General features: G+C 43.8%; 1 protein-coding gene across 2 annotated transcripts in view; it reads right to left on the bottom strand.

The window, feature by feature from the left end:
- Positions 1–20,525, bottom strand: part of AP3B1 (adaptor related protein complex 3 subunit beta 1) — a 2,001,071-nt gene that overhangs the window by 1,814,724 nt on the left and 165,822 nt on the right. For both annotated transcript variants that reach the window (XM_086960746.1, XM_086960745.1), the window contains exon 2: positions 3,098–3,173. In XM_086960746.1, coding sequence (XP_086816872.1) covers positions 3,098–3,173 — 76 coding nt within the window. The remainder of the gene's footprint in view (positions 1–3,097; positions 3,174–20,525) is intronic.

The following is a 20,525-nucleotide window of genomic DNA, read 5'->3' as shown; positions in this document are numbered from 1 at the left end:
GAAAATCGTGTGGGTGCAGGAGAGTGATAGGTAAGTACACTCTATAATTGTGACAAAATACAGGTTACAATCGACAGGCACGCCGTTCACATGATTACTTTATTCTTTACTAGGAGTGAACGGTCAAATTAAAAATTCTTCAGGGCTAGACAACTGGTCACAGCACCATGGTTGGACACATCAATGTAGAAAGACTGTCGCTAGAAAAAGAGAGTACACCATCATGTCACAAGGGAATTCGCCCATCTGCTCCCAAACTTAATCAGGAATTGTGCCTCAGGGGATATATTTGAGTCACAGTTACCTGAAAGATAAACTGTGGATTTTGGAAATGAAAATCAATGAACTGTGGCTTCATACTAATTTCATATGGTACTGGTGGTTGTCAAAATCCCCCCGGAGAGATAGAGAGGTGCGTTGTGATGTAGCATGCTTTTAATGAAATGAACTGAGTAGGTCATGAATTTTTTTAATAAAATTGCACCACCTTGAATTGAAACTAAATGAAGGGGTGTTTTTATCCTTTCAAAAATGCCTATGAAGTGTGCAAATAATATAGCAGGGCGGCTATTTTCCTCTGGTGTATTTAACAATTTGTGGTACCTATTAAACTATTTTTCGACAAAGACTCGTTTTTTGTAAATGCAGGTATTAACAGAATTAACAGAAGATTTAATTGGTTTTAGCCCTAGGCAAACACAATGTGAACATGATCTTGATTTACTAAGTGGAACGTAAAATCAACTTGTCCCCATTCAATATGGCAGCCGCAGTAGACGCGGGTCACGCTTTACACGTGACCGCGTCTTGAAACAACCCCGGTTTTAAATCGGACGAGTATAGCGGCGAACCACAGGACGAGACGTTGTTCTCGCCAAACCACGCATTGATAAGGAGTAGGGGGCAGGTAACACAAGGGTAACATTATATTTGAAATATTAAACAGAACGTCAAGCCAACTCGTCCAGATTCAATATGGCAGCCGCAGTAGGCGCGGTTCACGTTGTACACGTGACCGCGTCTTGGAGGAATCACAGTTTTAAAAACCTGACTAGTGTAGTGGCAAGTGACAGGATGAGACGCCGTGCTCGACGAACCCCGTATTGGTGAGGAGTAGGGGGGCAGGAAACATGCGAGGTGCCCTTGCTTTGGAGTGTTTGTTTCATGAACGTGAACTCTTTTTTCTGGCTTACTGCGTACTTTTTACCAGGTTTTTTTAAGAAGTGATGTCGATAGAGTATTGCTTCAGTTTGGAGTGACGGCGTGGCAAGCACACTCCCTGGGGTGATTGATCTCCTGTGGGCTCTTGTATGTTCGGACTTGTAATGAAGTAAAGGAGCTTGGCACAATTCAAGTATATTTACAAAGGGTCTTTTGAGCTTGATGTAGATATATAGCCAATTGGTGGTGAGTCAGACATTAAGGAAACATTTTGAGTCTGTACATAAACACGTAGAGACTTTTGACCACAGTACATATGCCCTTCGCTTTTTGTAAATATAGGGATTTTACATCATAGCATATGTGTCTTCTTTTCTTTTGTGATATACAGATTGATACAATGATCACAGGGTCAACTGAAAATAAGGGCTCACATAAGGAGCTTGGATGGCCTGAGGTTCCCCTCTTAGGCTGGTATGAGAGACAAAAGCCTAATCAGGGTAATTGTTATAAATATGGTCCAGTACAATTCAATTTTGTTTTTAATCTGTGATTAAGTTTGGGAGCAGATGGGCGAATTCCCTTGTGACATGATGGTGTACTCTCTTTTTCTATTGACAGTCTTTCTAGATTGATGTGTCCAACCATGGTGCTGTGACCAGTTGTCTAGCCCTGAAGAATGTGCCGAAAATTATAGGCAATGAAACATGTTGGCATGTGAAAATGGGTATGCATGAATAGCAACCTGTCCACATTTTTAATTTGACAGTTCACTCCTAGTGAAGAATAAAGTAATTGTGTGAAAGGCCTGCCTGTCAATTTTAACCTGTATTGTGTCACAATTATAGAGTGTACTTACCGATCACTCATCGCACCCACACGGTTTTCTTTTCTTTTTTTGGACACCTATTTACTTTAGACAAAGTGACTACCAATTATGAGAACAGTGGGCTTATCTGGTGAGTACCTGCCAGTTATCCCCTTGGTGGCTCGCACATGAGGGGTCACTTTGTCTCCCCACACATTTTTTCACCAAGATTTAGGGTGGATTGCTTTTTTAGAAGCGGATTGGTAGATTGGAAAAGATATACAAGCCAGTCACCATTTTTCTATTAGAAGGACTGTCAGTGAAAAGGTGTTTTTTTTATTTTATTTTTTTTTAAATAAAATGGCATGGAAGTGCTGCAAATAACCATAAGAAAGGAAATAGTTTTTTTTGCAAAAAATCGAAAGTACTGTGATGCACACACTTCGTAGAGTAGAAAATAAAGTGATCTACACACGATATCTTTTGCCTTGGAGAACGGGTTTTGTTGATTGATGTGATTTATGAGTGGAGGGCAACCGTTTTTCTCCTTCATACCCTCTGATCTCCTTTTTGTAGATATAGATATATCACTTTTTAAAAGCCCAACTCCAGGATTTTATCATTTAATAATAATGAAGGTGTGGTTTATTATTTCGTTAAAAATATAAATTTCATTGTGCAAAATATTTCTTTGTGCAAAAAGAAGAAATAAGATAGAAAACAAAACTTTACAAATCTGAGACTCTTGCTGCTAAAGAGGCTAATAAACACTCACCATGCCTTAATAAGGGTGCTCTGATAGCCATTCTCCATCCTGGGAAACAGAGAAGAAGGGCTGGGCATACTAGAGAGTTAAAAGGATACACCATGGCCTTCATTACAAGTTGGGCAAAATAAGGTAGGATACCATTACCCCTGGATAAACTATTTAGTACGAGTAGTAAATACCTTCTATTCCGATGTTTTAACTTCAGAATGAGGCATAACATGCTGAACTCCTATTTAACACTAAATTCCAAATGTTGTCTTTTCCCGGGCCAAATCTTTTTAAGGTTGCAGGTAAGATGTTTTTTCCCTTTTGATGGAGTTTAGGTTAAACAAGCAGCCTGACAGCTTATATTTACATACCGCAACAATCCTCTTCATTGCATCCAATTTGGCAGAATCTTTATTGCTTTCCAACATTTCTTTAAGATCTTCATTTCTAAACAAAAACAAAATAACACATCAATTGTGATTCTGTATACAGATTAATTTACATTATAAAACTTTATATGACAACAAGATTTTGGGTGAACCAGCACTGAACATTCAAATCGTGGCTCAGACAATTGGGTTAAATAAAAATTCAATGTGGGATACAAAGGTTCAAGGACATACCCACTACCACACCTTGGATTTCAATAAAAAACTGAGAACTATCCAAGCATTAAACTTGCCTGTAGAAGCATTCACATGGCTACAGTCCACAAGAGAGTGAATCAAGAACATTTTTCATACACTCGCCCCTAACCCACCCCTTAATCATTGATAGCTTGTCAATAACCATTAGTTTAAACAGGTAAATTGAATCAACAGCCTGAAGCATACCTCATGGATTTTAACTATAGGTGACCTTGTTGGCACAGCTTCACCATCAGTGTTTACAGTCCTATACCAAAGGCAACAATATTCATTCCATCTTGAAATTTAAACTAGAAGTAAATCAAACTTGTACTTTACTTTACTAGATCAGCTACTGGACTAAGGTAACATTCTCAGATTCAACAAAACCAAAACAAAGGTTCTGGCATTGTGTAGTAGTGACAAGTCAATTCCACTCAACATGCCAAGAAATCTAGAATCAAATCAGACACAAAAAAATGCAGGAAACAAAAAAAGAAGAAAAAAAACAGAATCAAACTGAACCACCTCTTTTCCTCCACCACCACTTACCACTTCCAGGTAACCAGCGAACAATTGCACAAACTGCCGACAGTCCATACAGACTCACCCCTCAATTTTAATCATTGAATCACTATCATCTGCTCATGGAGAATGCAATCATGGCACAACTGCTATACTGAACAAGTTTGGCCACAGAAAACTGGCAGAGTGCCACGAGGACAAAAACAGGCCGCTTAATGTGATGGACATGTTGAGAGGATTTTTGGGTTCCCACTTCCCCTTTGCCCTAGAGGTGCCGCTCTTAGGGGTGAAGCCTCCAGCACTTGAGCGGATGACGAAATCCAAATGAATTGCACATGGTCCTGTAGAGTCTGGGAGCGGCTAAACCGAACGAATAATGCACACAACTGGAAAAGGACCAAATCTCCCCCATTCACACAATAGTTCCACATACTCTGGGTCTCTTTTGGCAGTGGAACAGCTTACCACTAACATGAATGGCACTCATTCGCGTTTTTAGGCCAAGCCGAAACTTGCTTACCGGCTGATTTGTGGAGGCTTACCAAACACTGCCCCCCACCTCGATAGAGAGCCTTAGGCCACTTCGAGTAAAACAAAAAAACTCCATCCAATGAGCTGTGGAAGCACATCTGTCATTTTCAGTACTGAGGGATCAGCCTTTCATCAAAACAAGCTGTTGCTGCATTCACGGTATGGTTAGACCATACTCCTCTAGTTGGAGGGGGATTAGTTGTAGTATAGGAAGTTGGGGAAGATCTAATTTCTCTATTTTTACAGACTTTTTTCCAATTTGACTTATGCTATCATGGGGGAAGAATGTCTGTTTGTCAGGTTTTGGAACTGTATTATATGACTCTGCATATAATTCCCCAAACAGGGGTAACATAATTAATGCAGTTGACATTTCTTTAATTTTCCTCATTGAAATATCAATAAAAAGAGTTATATACAAACAGGCAGCTTGAGAGTCCAGTACTAAAATCTAGAGCAAATTAAATTACTTTAGAAAAACATCACAGACTTACAGTGGAACATTATTATATGCAAAGGCAAATGGAATCTGGAGAGGTTGGCCTTTGCACTGCCTATCATACAGAATAAATGCCCAGAACATTATAAATCTGTATGGAGTGGTTGTTCGGAGTTGTTCAACATCTAAAAATCTAACAATGAAACCTGAAAAGGAAAACGGTCCCATGTTCTTAATTAAGTGAAAACCATCCTAAAAACATAGTGCAGTTATTGCATTTTCTAAAAGCTCTCAAAAATTCTGGTCTTTCAAACCTTCACATGAAAGCTGGCTAGTATCGGACTGCAGAATAATGGTTGATAAGGGACCCATTTGGTATCTTTATGTAACCCACCAAACGCTTTACACCTTCAAGGCTAGGCCTTGGCATCACCAATTACATACACCTAACTCCCACAACTCAGGGCATCTATTTCTTCCTTCCTCCCAAGATACTAAGTTGGATTCCCACCATCTTTGGAACAGCAACACGTTCAATTGCTCTGTTCTTACACCCTGAAGACATACCTTTCCCAGAAGCACTCTTATCGGGTAAACTAACCTTTCATACCTCAACTTTACAGTAACTCAATATCCAAAACCAACATGAACAATTTACTTAACTAAAGCAATGCATCAAAGAGCCAAGTGTCCACCTGCTGACATTTACTTTTACCACATTAATATAAGTCAAGCAAACATGCGGTCTACTATGAGGACTAGTAAATACTTTGGTACTTTGCTTGTGAATCAAACTTTAGGTTCTATACTACATGGTTGGGATATGGACTCCAGATTGTAATGAGGATGTTGAAGAAGTGCACTAAATGGCAATTAACATTGCTGATTCAAAACAGGAGTTCTCTGGATTTGTTCTATCAAGGAGAGTGCTCTAATGAGGTACACAAGTATGAGAAGGTAAAAACAGAAATAAACAAAATGATAGAATAACTAAATCGTTCTCCCCAACACATGGTTTTTCTGCAATATCCTACGCCAACGATATCCAGATAGCGTATCAATTACATGTGATATCAATGTTGTTACAAAGAATTTACAACTGCCTGGTAGATATCAAAATCTGGATGCAGGCAAACTGCCTTAAATTAAACACTGAGAAAACAAAGAGGATACTCTTTGGGAACAACATCTCCTTTTGGAAAGATTCTTGGTGGACTGTCAATTCAGGTCTGCTTCCTACTTCAGTTCGGAAAGTGAAGAAACTTGGGGTCATATTTGACGGTCAACTCTTTTTTTCTGAACAGATCAATCATATCGCATATTAATTTTTGTATCTATTGAAAATACTTTAAAGGTCTTTCCATTTATTCCACTGGACATGCATAAAATGGTAGTGGTTGCCTTGGTTCTATTTAAGATAGACTATTGTAGCCACAGCACCGAGACCGCCCTAGTTGCTGCCACAGATGACATCCGTACTCTCCTCAACCAGGGCCATACGGTCGCCCTCATCTTACTTAACCTCTCTGCAGCCTTTGACACAGACTCCCACTGCACTCACCGCCAGGCTCCACGACGCCGGCATACAGGGAACTGCCCTCGACTGGATCCGCTCCTTCCTCACCGGCCGAACCCAAAGAATCAGACTTTCGCCCTTCCTCTCCGAACCCAGAGAGATCAACTGCGGAGGATCGTCGCTCAGCCCCACTCTATTCAACATCTACAAGGCCCCCCCAGCTGCCATCGTCAAACAGCATGGACTCAGCATAGTATCCGACGCCAACGACACCCAGCTCATTCTCTTCCTCACGAGACAACGCTACACAATCAAACTCAGCTTCCAGGAAGGAATGCGAGACATCGCAGCCTGAATGAGCAGCATCTGTCTGAAGCTCAAGTTGGAGAAGACAGAAGTCCTCGTCCTCAGACTCACCCGCTCAGCATGGGACAACACCTGGTGGCCCTCTGCCCTCGGCAGATCCCCTTCTCACATGGACAATGCCCGAAACCTCAGCATCATACTCGACTCCTCCCTCATGACCCGACAGATCAACGCTTTCTCCTTTCGTGGGGTAACACCCTCCACATAATTTGCAAGACTTTAAAGTGGATCCCCTCCAGAATCCAGAAAGACCGTTACCCAGACTGGACTACGGAAACGTCCTCTAAGCCGGAATCAACAAATCCCTGCCCTGAAACTCCAGACCATCCAAAACACCGCTTCCAGGCTCGTCCTCGGCATCCCAAGACACAAACACATCGCCCAGCACCTATGAGACCTCCACTGGCTCCCCGTCGAGAAGAGTCACTTTCAAACTACTCACTCATGCCTACAAATCACTCCACAACACCGTACCCCAATACCTCAATGAAAGGGTTTCCTTCCACGCACCCAAGAGAAACCTCCACTCCGCCGGCCTCACCGAAACCCCCCCTCCTCCGCAGAGCCAGGACAGGTGGAAGAGCCTACTCCTACATCGTGGCAAAGACCTGGAACAAACTCCTGCTCAATATCAGACGTTCAGGAAAAGCCTCAAGACCTGGCTCTTTGGTGTATTTGGAGCTAGCACGACTTTACAACCCCGACCCCCAGCACCTAGCGCCTGGAAACCCTCACGGGTGGGTAGCGCACTTCACCAATCCTTGACTGATTAACGCTCTCTACTTGGGAATTCACAAATGTCTCCAATCAAAGCTACAATCTTTGCAGAATGCGACAGCCCACTTGCTTTTAAAACTCCCCAAATTTAGCTCTCTTTCGAAGAGTATTCTGGACCTTCACTGGCTGCCTGTTGGTGAAGGGGTAAATATTAAGGTGGTGTGTATGGTACATAAAGCCCAGCATGGAAATGGCACTCTCAATTTTCAGAAGACCTTCGCATGGCATGTCCCACGACGGGACTTAAGATCATCAGCTGCTTAATTAGTAGGCATTCCTAAAATAAGAATACTCATTGGGGTAGCAGAAGCTTTTCCTACTTAGCCTGTAAGCTCTAGAATACTAAGTACTTTTAGCTGGGCTCTCAAATGAAAAGGGTCGTTTTTTGAAATCTTTGAAGACATGGCTCTTTGTCTCCAGCAATAAGTAGGTACCCTCTCTGTCAGCTCGGTTTGTAGGACACTAGCACCAAGACGCCTTGTCATTCACACGTTCTAGAAAAACCTTACTTAAATTAAGTGACATGGACTATCCTTGAAGATGCATATTTAACGTACTACTTTAATAATAGTGTAATATGACAGTGTATTGATCATTAACCAAACAAAAGATAAACAAAACATTCTAATGTGTTCTCTAAACCATTGTGCAGTACAGTGCACTATTTTGGCAGAGCTCGCACATCACATTTACAATGCTGCAAATGTTAATCCACCTACGGCTCTATCCTTGACAGTTTTGGAATGATCTGTCAAGCTGGTGCTGAGAAAATGGATGGGGTCCCAAAACACAATATGCCCATGCAATTTCAATAGAGATTTCTGAACAGCACTATAGACAAAATGGCTTAATGGAATCATACCAAATTTGACAGAAAGGAGATCTTTTCCAAGAAAGCATGCTTTTTGTGGTTCTGATCAGCAGTTTAAAAAGTTACAGTTACAAATGTATGGATAACTGGACTAGTGGGCTGAAATCCCAAAATGCAAGCCTTGGCTAGAGGGACTTTTTTGGAGATAGAGCTCTTATTGGCTGGCCGCAACATAAAAAAAATTTTGCTCTGGCCATAACAGAACTACTGAATTTTTTTTTTTAATTACATTAGGGGGCAGGGTAGGGATACCCTGTACATATAGGCCTTGATGGAGGGTCCCCCTGGGGACAAAAGTTTTAAAACATGTGTGTGGTGGTCCCATTGGGCCTGCCAAAGGATGGAGAAAAAGGTGGCCACTTGAATTTTATTTAATTACCTCCCATGTGGGCCACCGGTCTGCCAGCGTTTACATTTTGAAGGGAGAAAGGGCGTTGAGTCCCACCTTCATGTGCCAACTTAGGACTCTGAACTACCAATTTGCGGGAGCCCAAAGGTCATGTTGTCGGCTCTGGTCCTGCCAGGATAGGGGCTGCCTGCAGGAAGCAGACAGGGTCGCAGGGGCCTTGGGGCTCTCCTGCCACCCCAACAATTCGGCTAACTGTGGGTGCCCTGTCTGTGACCGGGGCACCCAAAAATAAATATAAACATTTAACAGGATGCCACCAAAATATTTTTTAAATGAGTGTCCTGAAATGCTCAATTATTCACTGGCTTTAGTTAGGAGGGACAAGCACCTTATGACCTCCAGTTGCATCACTCAGTAGTTAAAGGTGAATTCCAAGGTTCTATTTACTTAGAAAATTTCTACTTCAAGTTTTGCCTAAAGGCAGCTTTTAGCAGGCTGTTATCAAACATCTAGAGTGTAAAATGGCAATACTACTAGTGGACGTTGTGTCAGCCCATTCCTTAACAATTGTTGACTTTCATGTCAGTCTCATTTTCTTGATTCTTATTCAATGACTTTCTTTCCTGTTCTTTTGTTTTTCTCCTTGTGCCATAGCTTCTTTTCCATCCGGTTGCACGGATAACTTTTATTCTTTAGACAGCATACATCACGGAACTCTTTTTTCTTTTTCTTCGAGCACTCCATGATAGAGCATGTGTTTTTATGCTCTTTCCTCTGCTCTCCCCTAGCAACCTTGCATCCTGTTCTTTGTGTTGCTCCTCACCTCTCCCAGTTTGTCCATTAAATAATGGCAACAGGAATGTTTTTGCCAAGTTCGATTAAAGAAAATACTTCATTGGGTTGGTTTCCTTTTGTCTCCTGCTTCCACGTTACATGAACGTCTAGGCCTAGCACATAAAGGCAGCGTTTAAGATGCTGGAGATGGAGCAGGCTGTTGACTCAGCCTTTGTTTGAGGCAGCCGATTTACTTAGAGTGCCTGGAAAGGAGATGTAGCTTCTCCTTTCACTTCTGAACCTTTCTCAGACAGCTTTTATGCTCTTTTAAGTACCTGCGACTATTCCACTGATTAATGTTTAAACTGAATCATGTGCAACAGGCTTTTTTTTAATTAGGTATCAACATTGAATGCGTGAAAATTTAAAAATAAACCGTGCCACTTATGTAGATTGAATATACTTAATTTGTTGTTCAGTTTTGAGATACCCTAAAAAAATATTTGGGTCTCCTTTTTAATATTCTCCTTTTTTCCATTTCCTTTTTTAACTCTGCAACTCACATTTTAAATGCAAGACCTATTGGCACTACCAAGGCTTGTTCAATTATATAAATCCCTGATTTTGAATGGCTTTGATGTGGGAGTTACTCTTTGCATTCTCTTACAAGGCATTTCTGCTCTGTAGCAGAATGGGGAGAGTGTGATTTCTATGTTAGAGAAGAAAAACACAAAGTCACTTGCAGGTCATAAGAGTAGAACCCCAAATCAGGTTACTGTGGTACTAGCTTGGTCCCCAATTCGCAAAGCCATTTACGGTGGTAAGCATAAGATATAGGGTGAAAATGGTACATTTAAGGTGTGCAGCCTGCCACAAAAGGATACCCATAAGGTCTAAATCTTTTGACTACTGTTTAATTGTATGTTACAACTGCCTACATTATGCAGCAGTATATCCCACACAAAGCGTGGAGAGTGGTAGGTGCAATGTCTAGATTGCCTTTAAAGCTTGGGAACACCAACAAACTCACATGTTTGAATTTGCAAACTCCTCTTCGATCCCTCCCCACTTCCCACTCCTTAAACAGTCTGATTTACTCCAGTGCAAGCCTGGTGTACCTCCTCTTCTAGGGAGAAAAGGAAAATGATAAACCTGCAAACTGATTGGGAATGTAGGGGAAGGAGTTAGTCCTCAGGGGGTTGGGGGGAGGGCAGGAGGGGAATGCATTTTCCTTTTGGGAGGACGGAGGACAATGAGAGGCTAATCATCCTGGAATAAGAGAAATGATTTGGAAGAGAGCGAGATCCAGATGGGAGGAAAAACGGTGCAGTAAATTTGTGTTCGTGATAGTACACAAAGCTGAAAGAACCTATTTATCAGGCCTGGGATTGCCCACAAACATTTTAAAATATAGGGCTGCTGGAGGGACTACTTTGGGCTGGTTACATACACTGTGATGCTCAGTGTAAGCTTTGTGCACGGTTACATTTCTTTGATTTAGCAAGAACGTATGGAAATGTCTGGCTGAGAAATTATTGATATTCTGTTGTGTTATGTAATATGAATTTGTAGAGCACAGCTAATCACTTGTGAGAGTACCTAGGCGCTGAATAGGGCAGGCCTGAGGGGGGAGGAGGAGATCACTCCTGTTTCATCTGGAACAGCCATGTCTTGAGGTTCCTTCTGTAGTCTATGAGTGAGGGGGAGAGTCTGAGGTGTTTCGGGAGGCCATTCAGGTATTGGCTGCGAGTTATGAGAAAGAGCGCCCCCCGCTTCTGGTCTTCTATATGTGAGGGTTGTGTGCTCTTGCCTGGGATGCAGATCGAAGGTGTGTGGTAGGATGATGAAGTTGAGGTAAGTTGGACCGGTGCTGTGAAGAGCTTTGCAGGCATGGGTGAGTAGCTTGAACTTGCACATTTCCTGGATTGGGAGCCAATGGAGATTTCCGAGGTGTAGAGAGATGTCATTATGTTTGCGAGATGTTCAGAATGACTCTGGCAGCAGTGTTCTTGGTGGTTTGGAGCCGGCATAGGACATGGGCTGTGATTACGATGAAAAGGGTGTTTCCGTAATCAAGTTTACTTGTGATAAGAGCCTGGGTGCCTCTTAGTCTGGTGTTCATTGGGATCCACTTGATTATCTTGCATAGCATTCACAGGATGTGGAAGCATGAGGAGGAGATGGTGTTGATCTGTCTGAACAAGAAGAGGTTGGTGTCTAGGATAATTCAGAGGCTCCTGGCAGGGTCTGCAGTGGTGAGAGGGGACCCAAGTTCTGAGGGCCACCAAGAAGCTTCCCAGGAAGAATGGTTGTTGCCTAAGATTGGGACTTAGGTTTTGTCTGGTTGAGCTGGGGCCTTTGTTTTCCATCCAAGCAGCGACGTTACTCAATGCAGTTGGCAAAGTTTGCTTTGGTGGTGCTGGTTGAGTCAGAAAGGAAGATGAGCTGTGTGGCATGGAATACTATGTTGATGTTGTGGGCTCTGACGATGTCCGTGAGAGGTGTCATGTAGATGTTAAAGAGTGTTAGGCTGAGCAACAATCCTAGAGGGACTCTGCAGATGAGATGCTTGGATTCTGAGGTGTGTGTGTGTGTGTGTGTGGGATGAGAGTGGGGGGTTAAGTCTAAATCGTTAAGTTGTCTGTGAAGAAGAAGGACATCAAGCTGTCGGCTGGTCTGCAGATACCAAAGCGCTGAAATTTTTTGAGGAGTGACTTGTAGACCATATTGAAAGCTGCGGAGCGGTCAAGAAGCATGAGTAATAGCAGTTTCTCCTCGGTCGAGGATGCCTCTGATGGCCGCAATGAGGGTTGTCTCTGTGCAGTGGTTGGTGCGAATGTTTAGGAGTTGATGGAGTTCCTGGTGGTCTGCGAGTTGGGTATTGATGGCTTTCTCAATTGCTATAGCTTGAAAAGGCAGGAGTGAGAAGGGTCTGATGCTGCTGAGGGTGTTGGGGTCCGCAGTGGTTTTCTTCAATAGGGCATTCAGTTCTAAATTCTTCCAGCAAGACTAAAGGTGGCTGTAGTTAGAGAGGTGTTGATGATAGTGGTGAGCGCAGGGGAGATGATGGTTCTTCCAAGGTTGTATATGAATTGGGGATAGGGGTCTTAGGGGCTCCTGAGTGGATGGCATTCAGCAGGGTGGTGGTTTCTTTGTTTGGGATGAGCTTCCAGTTGCTTAGCTGCTGTTTGGCTACGAAGGGGGTGTCTGGCTGGTCTGGGGAGTTCATATTGGAATGCGGTGGTCGTTGCAGAGTGCTTGGAATGGGATAATGTCATTGTTGGCAGTTGCAGGAATGGATACCTCCTTGACGTTGGTAAAGAGTTATTTGCCATTGCAGAAGTTGGCTTCAAGTCTGAGAGTTAGGGCCTTTTTTAAGTATTGGTGGTAGAGGTTGAGGGCGGCTTTGTATGTGGATCTTGCAGTGGTGTTTTTGTTGAGTTTCCATTTTCTCTCAAGTTGTTTGCAGAGGTGCTTGGACTCCCTGAGGTTGTTCATGTACCACCTGGGTACTTTATTGTTTTTTGGAGGTCTTGTTTCTGGTGGGCGCCGTGCAGTTGGCACAGTCGGGGAGCCATTTATTTAAGAGCTTGGTGTTGACATTGAGGTTCCCAGTTCGATTGGGTGGGCATACCTGTAGGGCCTTGGCCCAGTTTTCTCCGGATATTTTGCCCCAGTGATCCGATGGTGCTTTGGGCTTTTTTGGAGGAATGACTTGGTGGTCACATATCTGGCATTATATAATGTAGTGGTAGGATGATGTATGTGGATCGTGTGGGTGATGGTTGTAGAAAAAACACTCCAGATCCAGAGAAATTAAGTTTATTGTACACAATTACAGGAGCAGACAAAACAAATACTGCTAAAACCACTGGCTTTCTTTCACCAACCGTCCTCCTTAGAATTCTTCTAACATGCTCCTAGCAGTTCCTCCCAACATTCTGGCCCCACATTCTATGTAACAAAGAAACAGAACACATCTCATCTCGTTAAAAAGCAATAAATAAACAAAGATATATCAAATCATAAAAGCTTGAAACAAAATATTCATTCATTAATCCACATCTACAGCGAAAAAGTGAAATAAAATAGACACAGACTGTAGGATAAATACAATAGCAAAACATGACGATGCAGTTAATACTTCACTTGTTGCAAGAATTTTACAGGTGACGGTTTGGTTTGTGAGCTTCTTCTTAATCCTTCATCTACCCTCATGAATTGATTACACTTTTTAGATCAGCTCTAACAGAGTTATGTTCGCTAACAAAATTATGCACACGCTCACACAAAGATACATCAAGAAACACATTTCTCTATTCCAAATTCTATGGACGGTCAAGCGCACTCAAATCAGCATACACTGAACTTCTATAAACTGAAATTCTGCTCATATTCCAAATCTTGCCCCCCTGTGACTTTCACCAAGCCACCATAAACCTCAATAACCATAATAGGATCTGACCACCTAAGTAATTCCTTCCCACAGGTTTCACAACACAAACCCAGTCTCCTGAGTAAATTTTACCACAAGAAGGCTTTTCGCTGTTCTTCACATTGCTAATTTTTTCTTTATATATTTCTACAAGCTCTCTGATCTTTTTATAAACAACAACCACAGCAGATTCTCCACCCTAATCCTTCCACCATCACAGAGCCAATTAGGTTCCAGGCATCCTTCCACAAGGCAATTCAAAAGGGGAACAACCAGTGACAGAATTCAGCATAATGGAATAGGACAATAAAGTGTCTTTCCTTCAAGGTAAACCGCCCTTACTGGCCAACTGAATGGATGCCCTAACAACTTGGTTAAACCTCTCAACCGAAACGTTCGATTGGTGAATATAGCTGGCAGTTTGTTTTTAAGTTTGATACCGCACAGTACTCTTCAAATATCTTACTCACAAATTAGGGTCCTTTATTTGAAACAAACTCTTTCAGTAGACCTTCTCTGCAAAAATCACCTCCAAAAATTCAATAACATTCTCAGAAGTCACTTTCATTTATCCTAACATTTGGAAAAATAATCAACTAATACCATGGGAAAGGCTACTGTCATGGGAGTGGTAGATAAAGGACCCGAAACATATGTAACTAACTTCCTTCATGGCCCTGAAGCAAACTGCATAAATACCAGGCCACCATAAAACTAATGAATACGTCTTAGTGGCGAACATCCACATGTGTGCCTCATGTCCCATAGAAAAAATGTCCTTCCCGAATCCCAATGGGGGACAACCTTATCTTCTTGAAACAGAAAAACCATCATACATCTACTCATTTCTCACTTTGAAAAACACAACTACCACTCAACTTCTGCTCTTCAGACCATCCTTTGGACATATAATCAAAAAGCAATATAATTTCAACATCACCTTTCAAATGATTTTCCAGCATTTCTCTTGAAATCACCCTAAATTCGCCATTCAACTGATACCAGCGACTGAGGTCATCCACAGTTTTCGCCACCTCACAATCATACACTTTACCTGACTTCAACACCATAGGAAGCTGCGACAAAAATACAAAAATCAGCAACCACATTAATTCTTCCAGGAAAATATTTGGTTCTGAATTGCTACGATTGAAGTTTTGCTGCTAAAAGGGCAAGCCTAGCTGTCAAACAGTTCCTAGCCGAGTAAAAACTACACACACAAGAGGTCTAGGATCCACTCTTAATACGAACCATGTGTCCCACAGAAACTGCCTGAAATTATCAACAGCCCAAGAACATGCCAGTAACTCTTTTTTAAAAACAGAATATTTTTTCCCAGATTCTCTCAAGGCACAAGACACGCCCCACGGCTTAGATTTATCTTTTTTTTAAGAGAGCTGCATCTAAGCCACAGCTATTTGAATCCAAAGCAAAGATACACTCTGCCCAATTCAAAGGATTTAAGAAAAGGAGTGATGAACAAATTAGTTATGAGGCCAGTAAAATAATATTTCTGTTCAAACCACACACGCCTCCTCCCCTCCTCCCCCAGATATAAATGTATCTTCCCTAACAATCTACATAAAGGTTCACCTTTGAAAACATCATTGTCAATTAACTTTGATTAGAAGTCTGTTAAACCCAAAAACAACAATAACTGTTCCTTTGTTTTCAGAACCAGAGCATCCACCACAGCTTCTTTTCCGTGTTTTTGCTTTGGTTCAATACCATTCTTAGCAATACAGTGTCTCAGATACTCCACTTCTTAGCACTACCCTCACCAGGCAGGTTTTAGACCTAAGCATTCCACGGAATCCATCTTACTAGCAGTCCACAATGAGTTGAGACGCGGCGCGGACCATAACATCTCGCAGGCACTCGTCCTCCTGGATCTGTCGGCTGCCTTCGACACGGTCGACCACAAACTTCTGGTCAAACGTGTCGAAGGCACCGGCATCCATGGTATCACTTTAAAATGGATTTCCTCCTTTCTCAGTAATCGCCATCAAGCCGTCCGCTTATCCGACTTCATGTCGGAAAACAAGGAACTTACTTGTGGTGTCCCCCAGGGTTCTTCTCTTTCCCCACTCCTATTTAACCTTTACATTGTGCCATTAATATCAGATCTACGGAAAAGGGACGTAGCCATCTTCAACTATGTTATCAACTACGCTAATGACATTCAGCTCGTCTTCACCATCAATCCCTCTCCTCCTGCAATCGAATCCCTTCAGTCCACCTTGACGTTCATTCGAACCTGGATGAACACAAGTTAACTCAAATTAAATCCTGACAAGACTGAACTAGTACTAACCAGGCCCTCATCAAACGCCTGGAACCCTAGTTTCTGGCCACCCACCCTGGGCCTTCCACCTACCCCTGCTGAAACAGTCAAAAGCCTTGGGGTCTCCATTAGCAGCGACCTTACTTTAAAGACCCAAGTGAACTCTGTAGTCTCATCCCGCTTCTTTCACTTGCGCAGGATTAGAAAAATCAGCAAATTCCTCTCCTTCGAGGCCCTGGTTCAGGTTACCTTGGCCTTAGTAATATCACAAATTGACTATTCTAATTCCTTGTATGCCAGGATTCCCGCCTATCAGCTGCAGAGGCTTCAGCTGGTTCAGAACCAGGCGACTAGACTTGTACACAGCCTACCCAAGTCGCACCAAGCCAAACTTCTTCTCAAAGGCCTTCACTGGCTCCCTGTGGCGCAACGTTCCCTCTTCAAGATTGGTTGCCTGACCCACAGAGCCCTTTCATCCCATGGGCCTGCCTTCATCTCTAACAGAGTCCGGCGCTACATCCCCCGCCGTACCCTTCGCTCTGCAAACGCAAATCTCCTGACACCCTCCACCTTCAAGCGCAAGAAACACAGGGGGATGAGATTCACGTTCCTCGCACTCCAGTTCTGGAACTCACTGCCACCCTCACTACGTCTAATAGAGTCCTACCCCATGTTCAGGAAATCCCTCAAAACCTGGCAGTTCCCCCAGGCCTATGACCAATAACTCACACCTTCCCCTCTGCTCACGCCTCCCTATCTCAGCGCCAAGAAACTGTTGGTGAACGAGCGCTATATAAATCCTTTTTATCATATCAAATCATATCATACCCTGCATTTCAACTCTTTTAGTGTTGAATCCTTCTGGCCTAGGCGTCCAAGAACATCTCTCAAGGGGGCGTGCCAGCAGCCAGAGAAGATGGCCGCACAATAAAGCAGCTCCAGCCTCCTCAGTTGTTCTCCCCAATTATCCGGTACTAATCTGGACACGCACTTGAGTGTGAGGGCATCGGGTGTGGCGCACTATCACACTGATCAGACAAGAACAGCTTTCCCAGCAGCTAGAAGCCCCCGGGTTCTGAGGACTGTACAAGCAGAGAAGCCGTGGAGTGACGCAGACCGGAGGCCCAACGCAGTGACAGCCGTCCAGCTGATGCGCACTCGGAGGCACTGATGCAGGAGGTTACCGCCGCTCACTACCATACATGCTGAGGGGGCTAATCCTTGTGGCCGGCAGCGGCGTTACGAAGCTCCTGGGTCAGCGCTCTCAGCTGGTGACAGACCTACAATAGAATCCAGCAAGTCAAGACCGGCGCCCGGCTGGATCGAGGCTCCATCTGAAAGGCCGGTGAGGAGTGCGCTAGGATCCTGGGGCAGGCGGTGGCGATACGTGCCCATAACCGAAGGTGCTGCAAAGCTTGGGAGTCAAAAGACAAGGCATACAACAGGGCGCACAACAGCAACCTCGGGCAGCCGGATTCACTTGAGGCAGGCGTGATCGCCAAATCATCGCAACTCTAAATGAACCTCCCAGCCACAACTTTCTCGCACGGAAGAGGCGTACTGCGGCAACCAGCACGGGCACGCACTACAGGGGAAGTGAAAGATCGCAAGGGAAAGCTGACAGGCCGCATGAGAAGGCCCGGGCAGGAGGTGGCGACTACCCTGCAAATATTCACGCTACGTCATTGTATGAATCACTTCCGGCGCAGTAGTGTCGGCGCAGTAGTGTCGGGCAGTAGAGGCGGGCGTGGTTCGAATCAGCCCAAGCTTGACAAGTTTTCGTGGCAAAAGGTGCAAGATGGGCCAGCAGTGCAGCCGGACCCTAAACAAGAGACACTGCAAAAGCAGACTGAACAGAGCTTCCCACTTTGCAGGATATAATGGTAGCCATCACCAGCGTGTGTACCTCCTTAGAGGGGCGATTGGACTCAGTATCCGCAGACATCTCCCGACTACGGGCAGACTTAAGGAACATGGAACTGGAGTCAAAGAAGTGGAGGATGTAACCCACGGTCTGATCGCAGACACAAAGACTTTAGAAAAACTAGTATCAGATCTGCAAGCCACCAGTAAAATCCTAGCACTACACCTAATGATTATGAGGGCAGATCTAGGAGAAACAACATTAGAATCCTGGGTGTGCCAGGAAAGGCTGGGCGACCAGCTAGAGACCTCTTTGTGGAGACCTAGTCATGAAACATCTGCAACCTCTGAATCTCTCCAGCTATTTCTCTACCGAACTGGCACATCGGATGCAGGAAGGCAGACCCAAGCTGGCGTGCCCCCCAGGCCCATCCTGGCTAGTGTGTAACTACATAGACTGGCACATTATTCTCCAAACTGCAGAAGCGCACCGCCACTTAAGTTTTAAAGTAGTACAATAAAATAATTTCCTGACTTCACCATAAAGGTGCAGAGGCGCAGCTTCCTGGAGGTAAAAAAAGGCCCTCAGAAAGAAGGAGCTGAAGTACACAATGCTGTTTCTAGCCAAGCTGAGGGCCGAGGGAGAAGGTAAAAGCTGTTTTTTCACTGAGCCGGGGGATGTCAGAGTGGCTGGAGGGATGGCAGAGAGTCAGGTGATCCAGATAGACTAGAGTGGCGAATGGGGAAGACGCAGAAACAAACTGATGCTAGTCAAGAAGAGAGGAACCCATCCAATAATAAAGACTAGCTCACCAGCTACCATAACACTACCTGCACTTCGTGGCTTAACCTTATTTGTGCCCAAGAGACACTGAGACGTTAATAAAGGTTAATAAAACATGGTTCCCTGGAACACTCGAGTCGCCCCAAAGACTTAAGTAAAACTGTAAATGTGGCATGCTGTTCAGCATTTTGGCAAGGACTGGGTTAGCTGTCGACATAACACAGTGGTAGAGACAGCTGAATATATCAAAAACTGCACCCATGTAGTCATTGTAGCAAAATGTCCAGTGAAAGTTGGGGGCAGGCGGAAGGCTGGACTGGCATATGGATCCTCAGTTACAGGGAAGGGTGGAAGATGGGCACTCTGCAATGTTGGGGAGACAGGCAGTTCTGGAATCGTCATGCAGTGAGGAAGGGGGGATATTTCTTCATTTGTTGTAATTTATTTTATATAGTGCAGTGGCAACACTAGAATAGCTCGCTAACTAACAGCATTTCAGAGAACACACCTCTTACCACAGATAAAAGTACCACACATGCAGCTCAAGACACAAGTTAACCAAGCCCACATAATAGGCAGATTAATCTATCGCTTCTATTGTTGAGACCACAAAACAGTCCTCTAAAATACCCTTGTGACAGACATGTCCATGGATGGGAGGGAGGTAATGTCATTTAAAATGCTCTCTTGAAATATTAATGGACTAGGTGACAAACTCAAAAGGCTATAGTGCTTCAATACATTAAAAGACAGGCTCCAGACGTGGTCCTGCTTCAGGAAACCCACCTGGTGTGGAATATCTGTGTGACGCTTAACAGATGGTGATACAAGCTTATTGTGCACTCGGCCTATATACCCCCGGCACTACACAATGTGGCACTTCCAGACATGAGTAAAATAATTCTAGAATTTTCCAAAGGGACACTAGTGATAGGAGGGGATTTAAATATGACCCTAAGTGACCAGCTGAATAGATTCACTTCAAGAACCATCCCACGCACCTGAAATACTATGGCTGAATTCATGACTGCCCTTGGCCTGAGGCCCACATTGGAACAAAGCAATTCACATTCTACTAGGGGCGAACTGACCATATACTAACTGCAGCAGAAGACAAACAATACTTCACGGATGTCAAATATCTACCCAGGGGGATCTTGGACCACGCACAAGTATGGGCAAAATACAGTCTGGGTAGGAAATCCATGCGTAGATTTGTATAGATCAGTCTATGGTCTCACAATCCCGCATATCAAAGCCAGCATTATCAAATCTACTGGAAATAATATTAATGAAAATGGGGGTCGGTTCAGTCTCCCCAGACTATCTGGGAAGCCTACAAGGCGGTCTTAAAAGGACAGGTGCTCTCTCTCATGGTCGGACATAGGAAAGAGAAGAGGGATAAACTGGATACAATGGAGTGCAACATATTGGCTTTGGAGCAGTCCCTCACCTCCTTGACGGACGAGGACACCAAGCACACACTATATGTAAAGCGTCAGGAGTATAAGAATCTAGAAACTGCAAGAGGCAGACTTCGGGCGATGCAGCATAGGGTCTATTAACTCTGAGACAGGGCGGGTAAATTACTCGCTTGCCTGTATAAATGGGAAAAAGCAGATATGTGGGTAATGACAAATCAGGGAGCGGAGGGGGAAT

The sequence above is a fragment of the Lissotriton vulgaris genome, chromosome 3_1 (assembly GCF_964263255.1).
Source record: "Lissotriton vulgaris chromosome 3_1, aLisVul1.2, whole genome shotgun sequence".
NCBI classification, from domain to species: domain Eukaryota; kingdom Metazoa; phylum Chordata; class Amphibia; order Caudata; family Salamandridae; genus Lissotriton; species Lissotriton vulgaris.
Note: the sequence above shows the minus strand (reverse complement) of the source record. Positions and strands in the feature narration are given on the sequence as shown.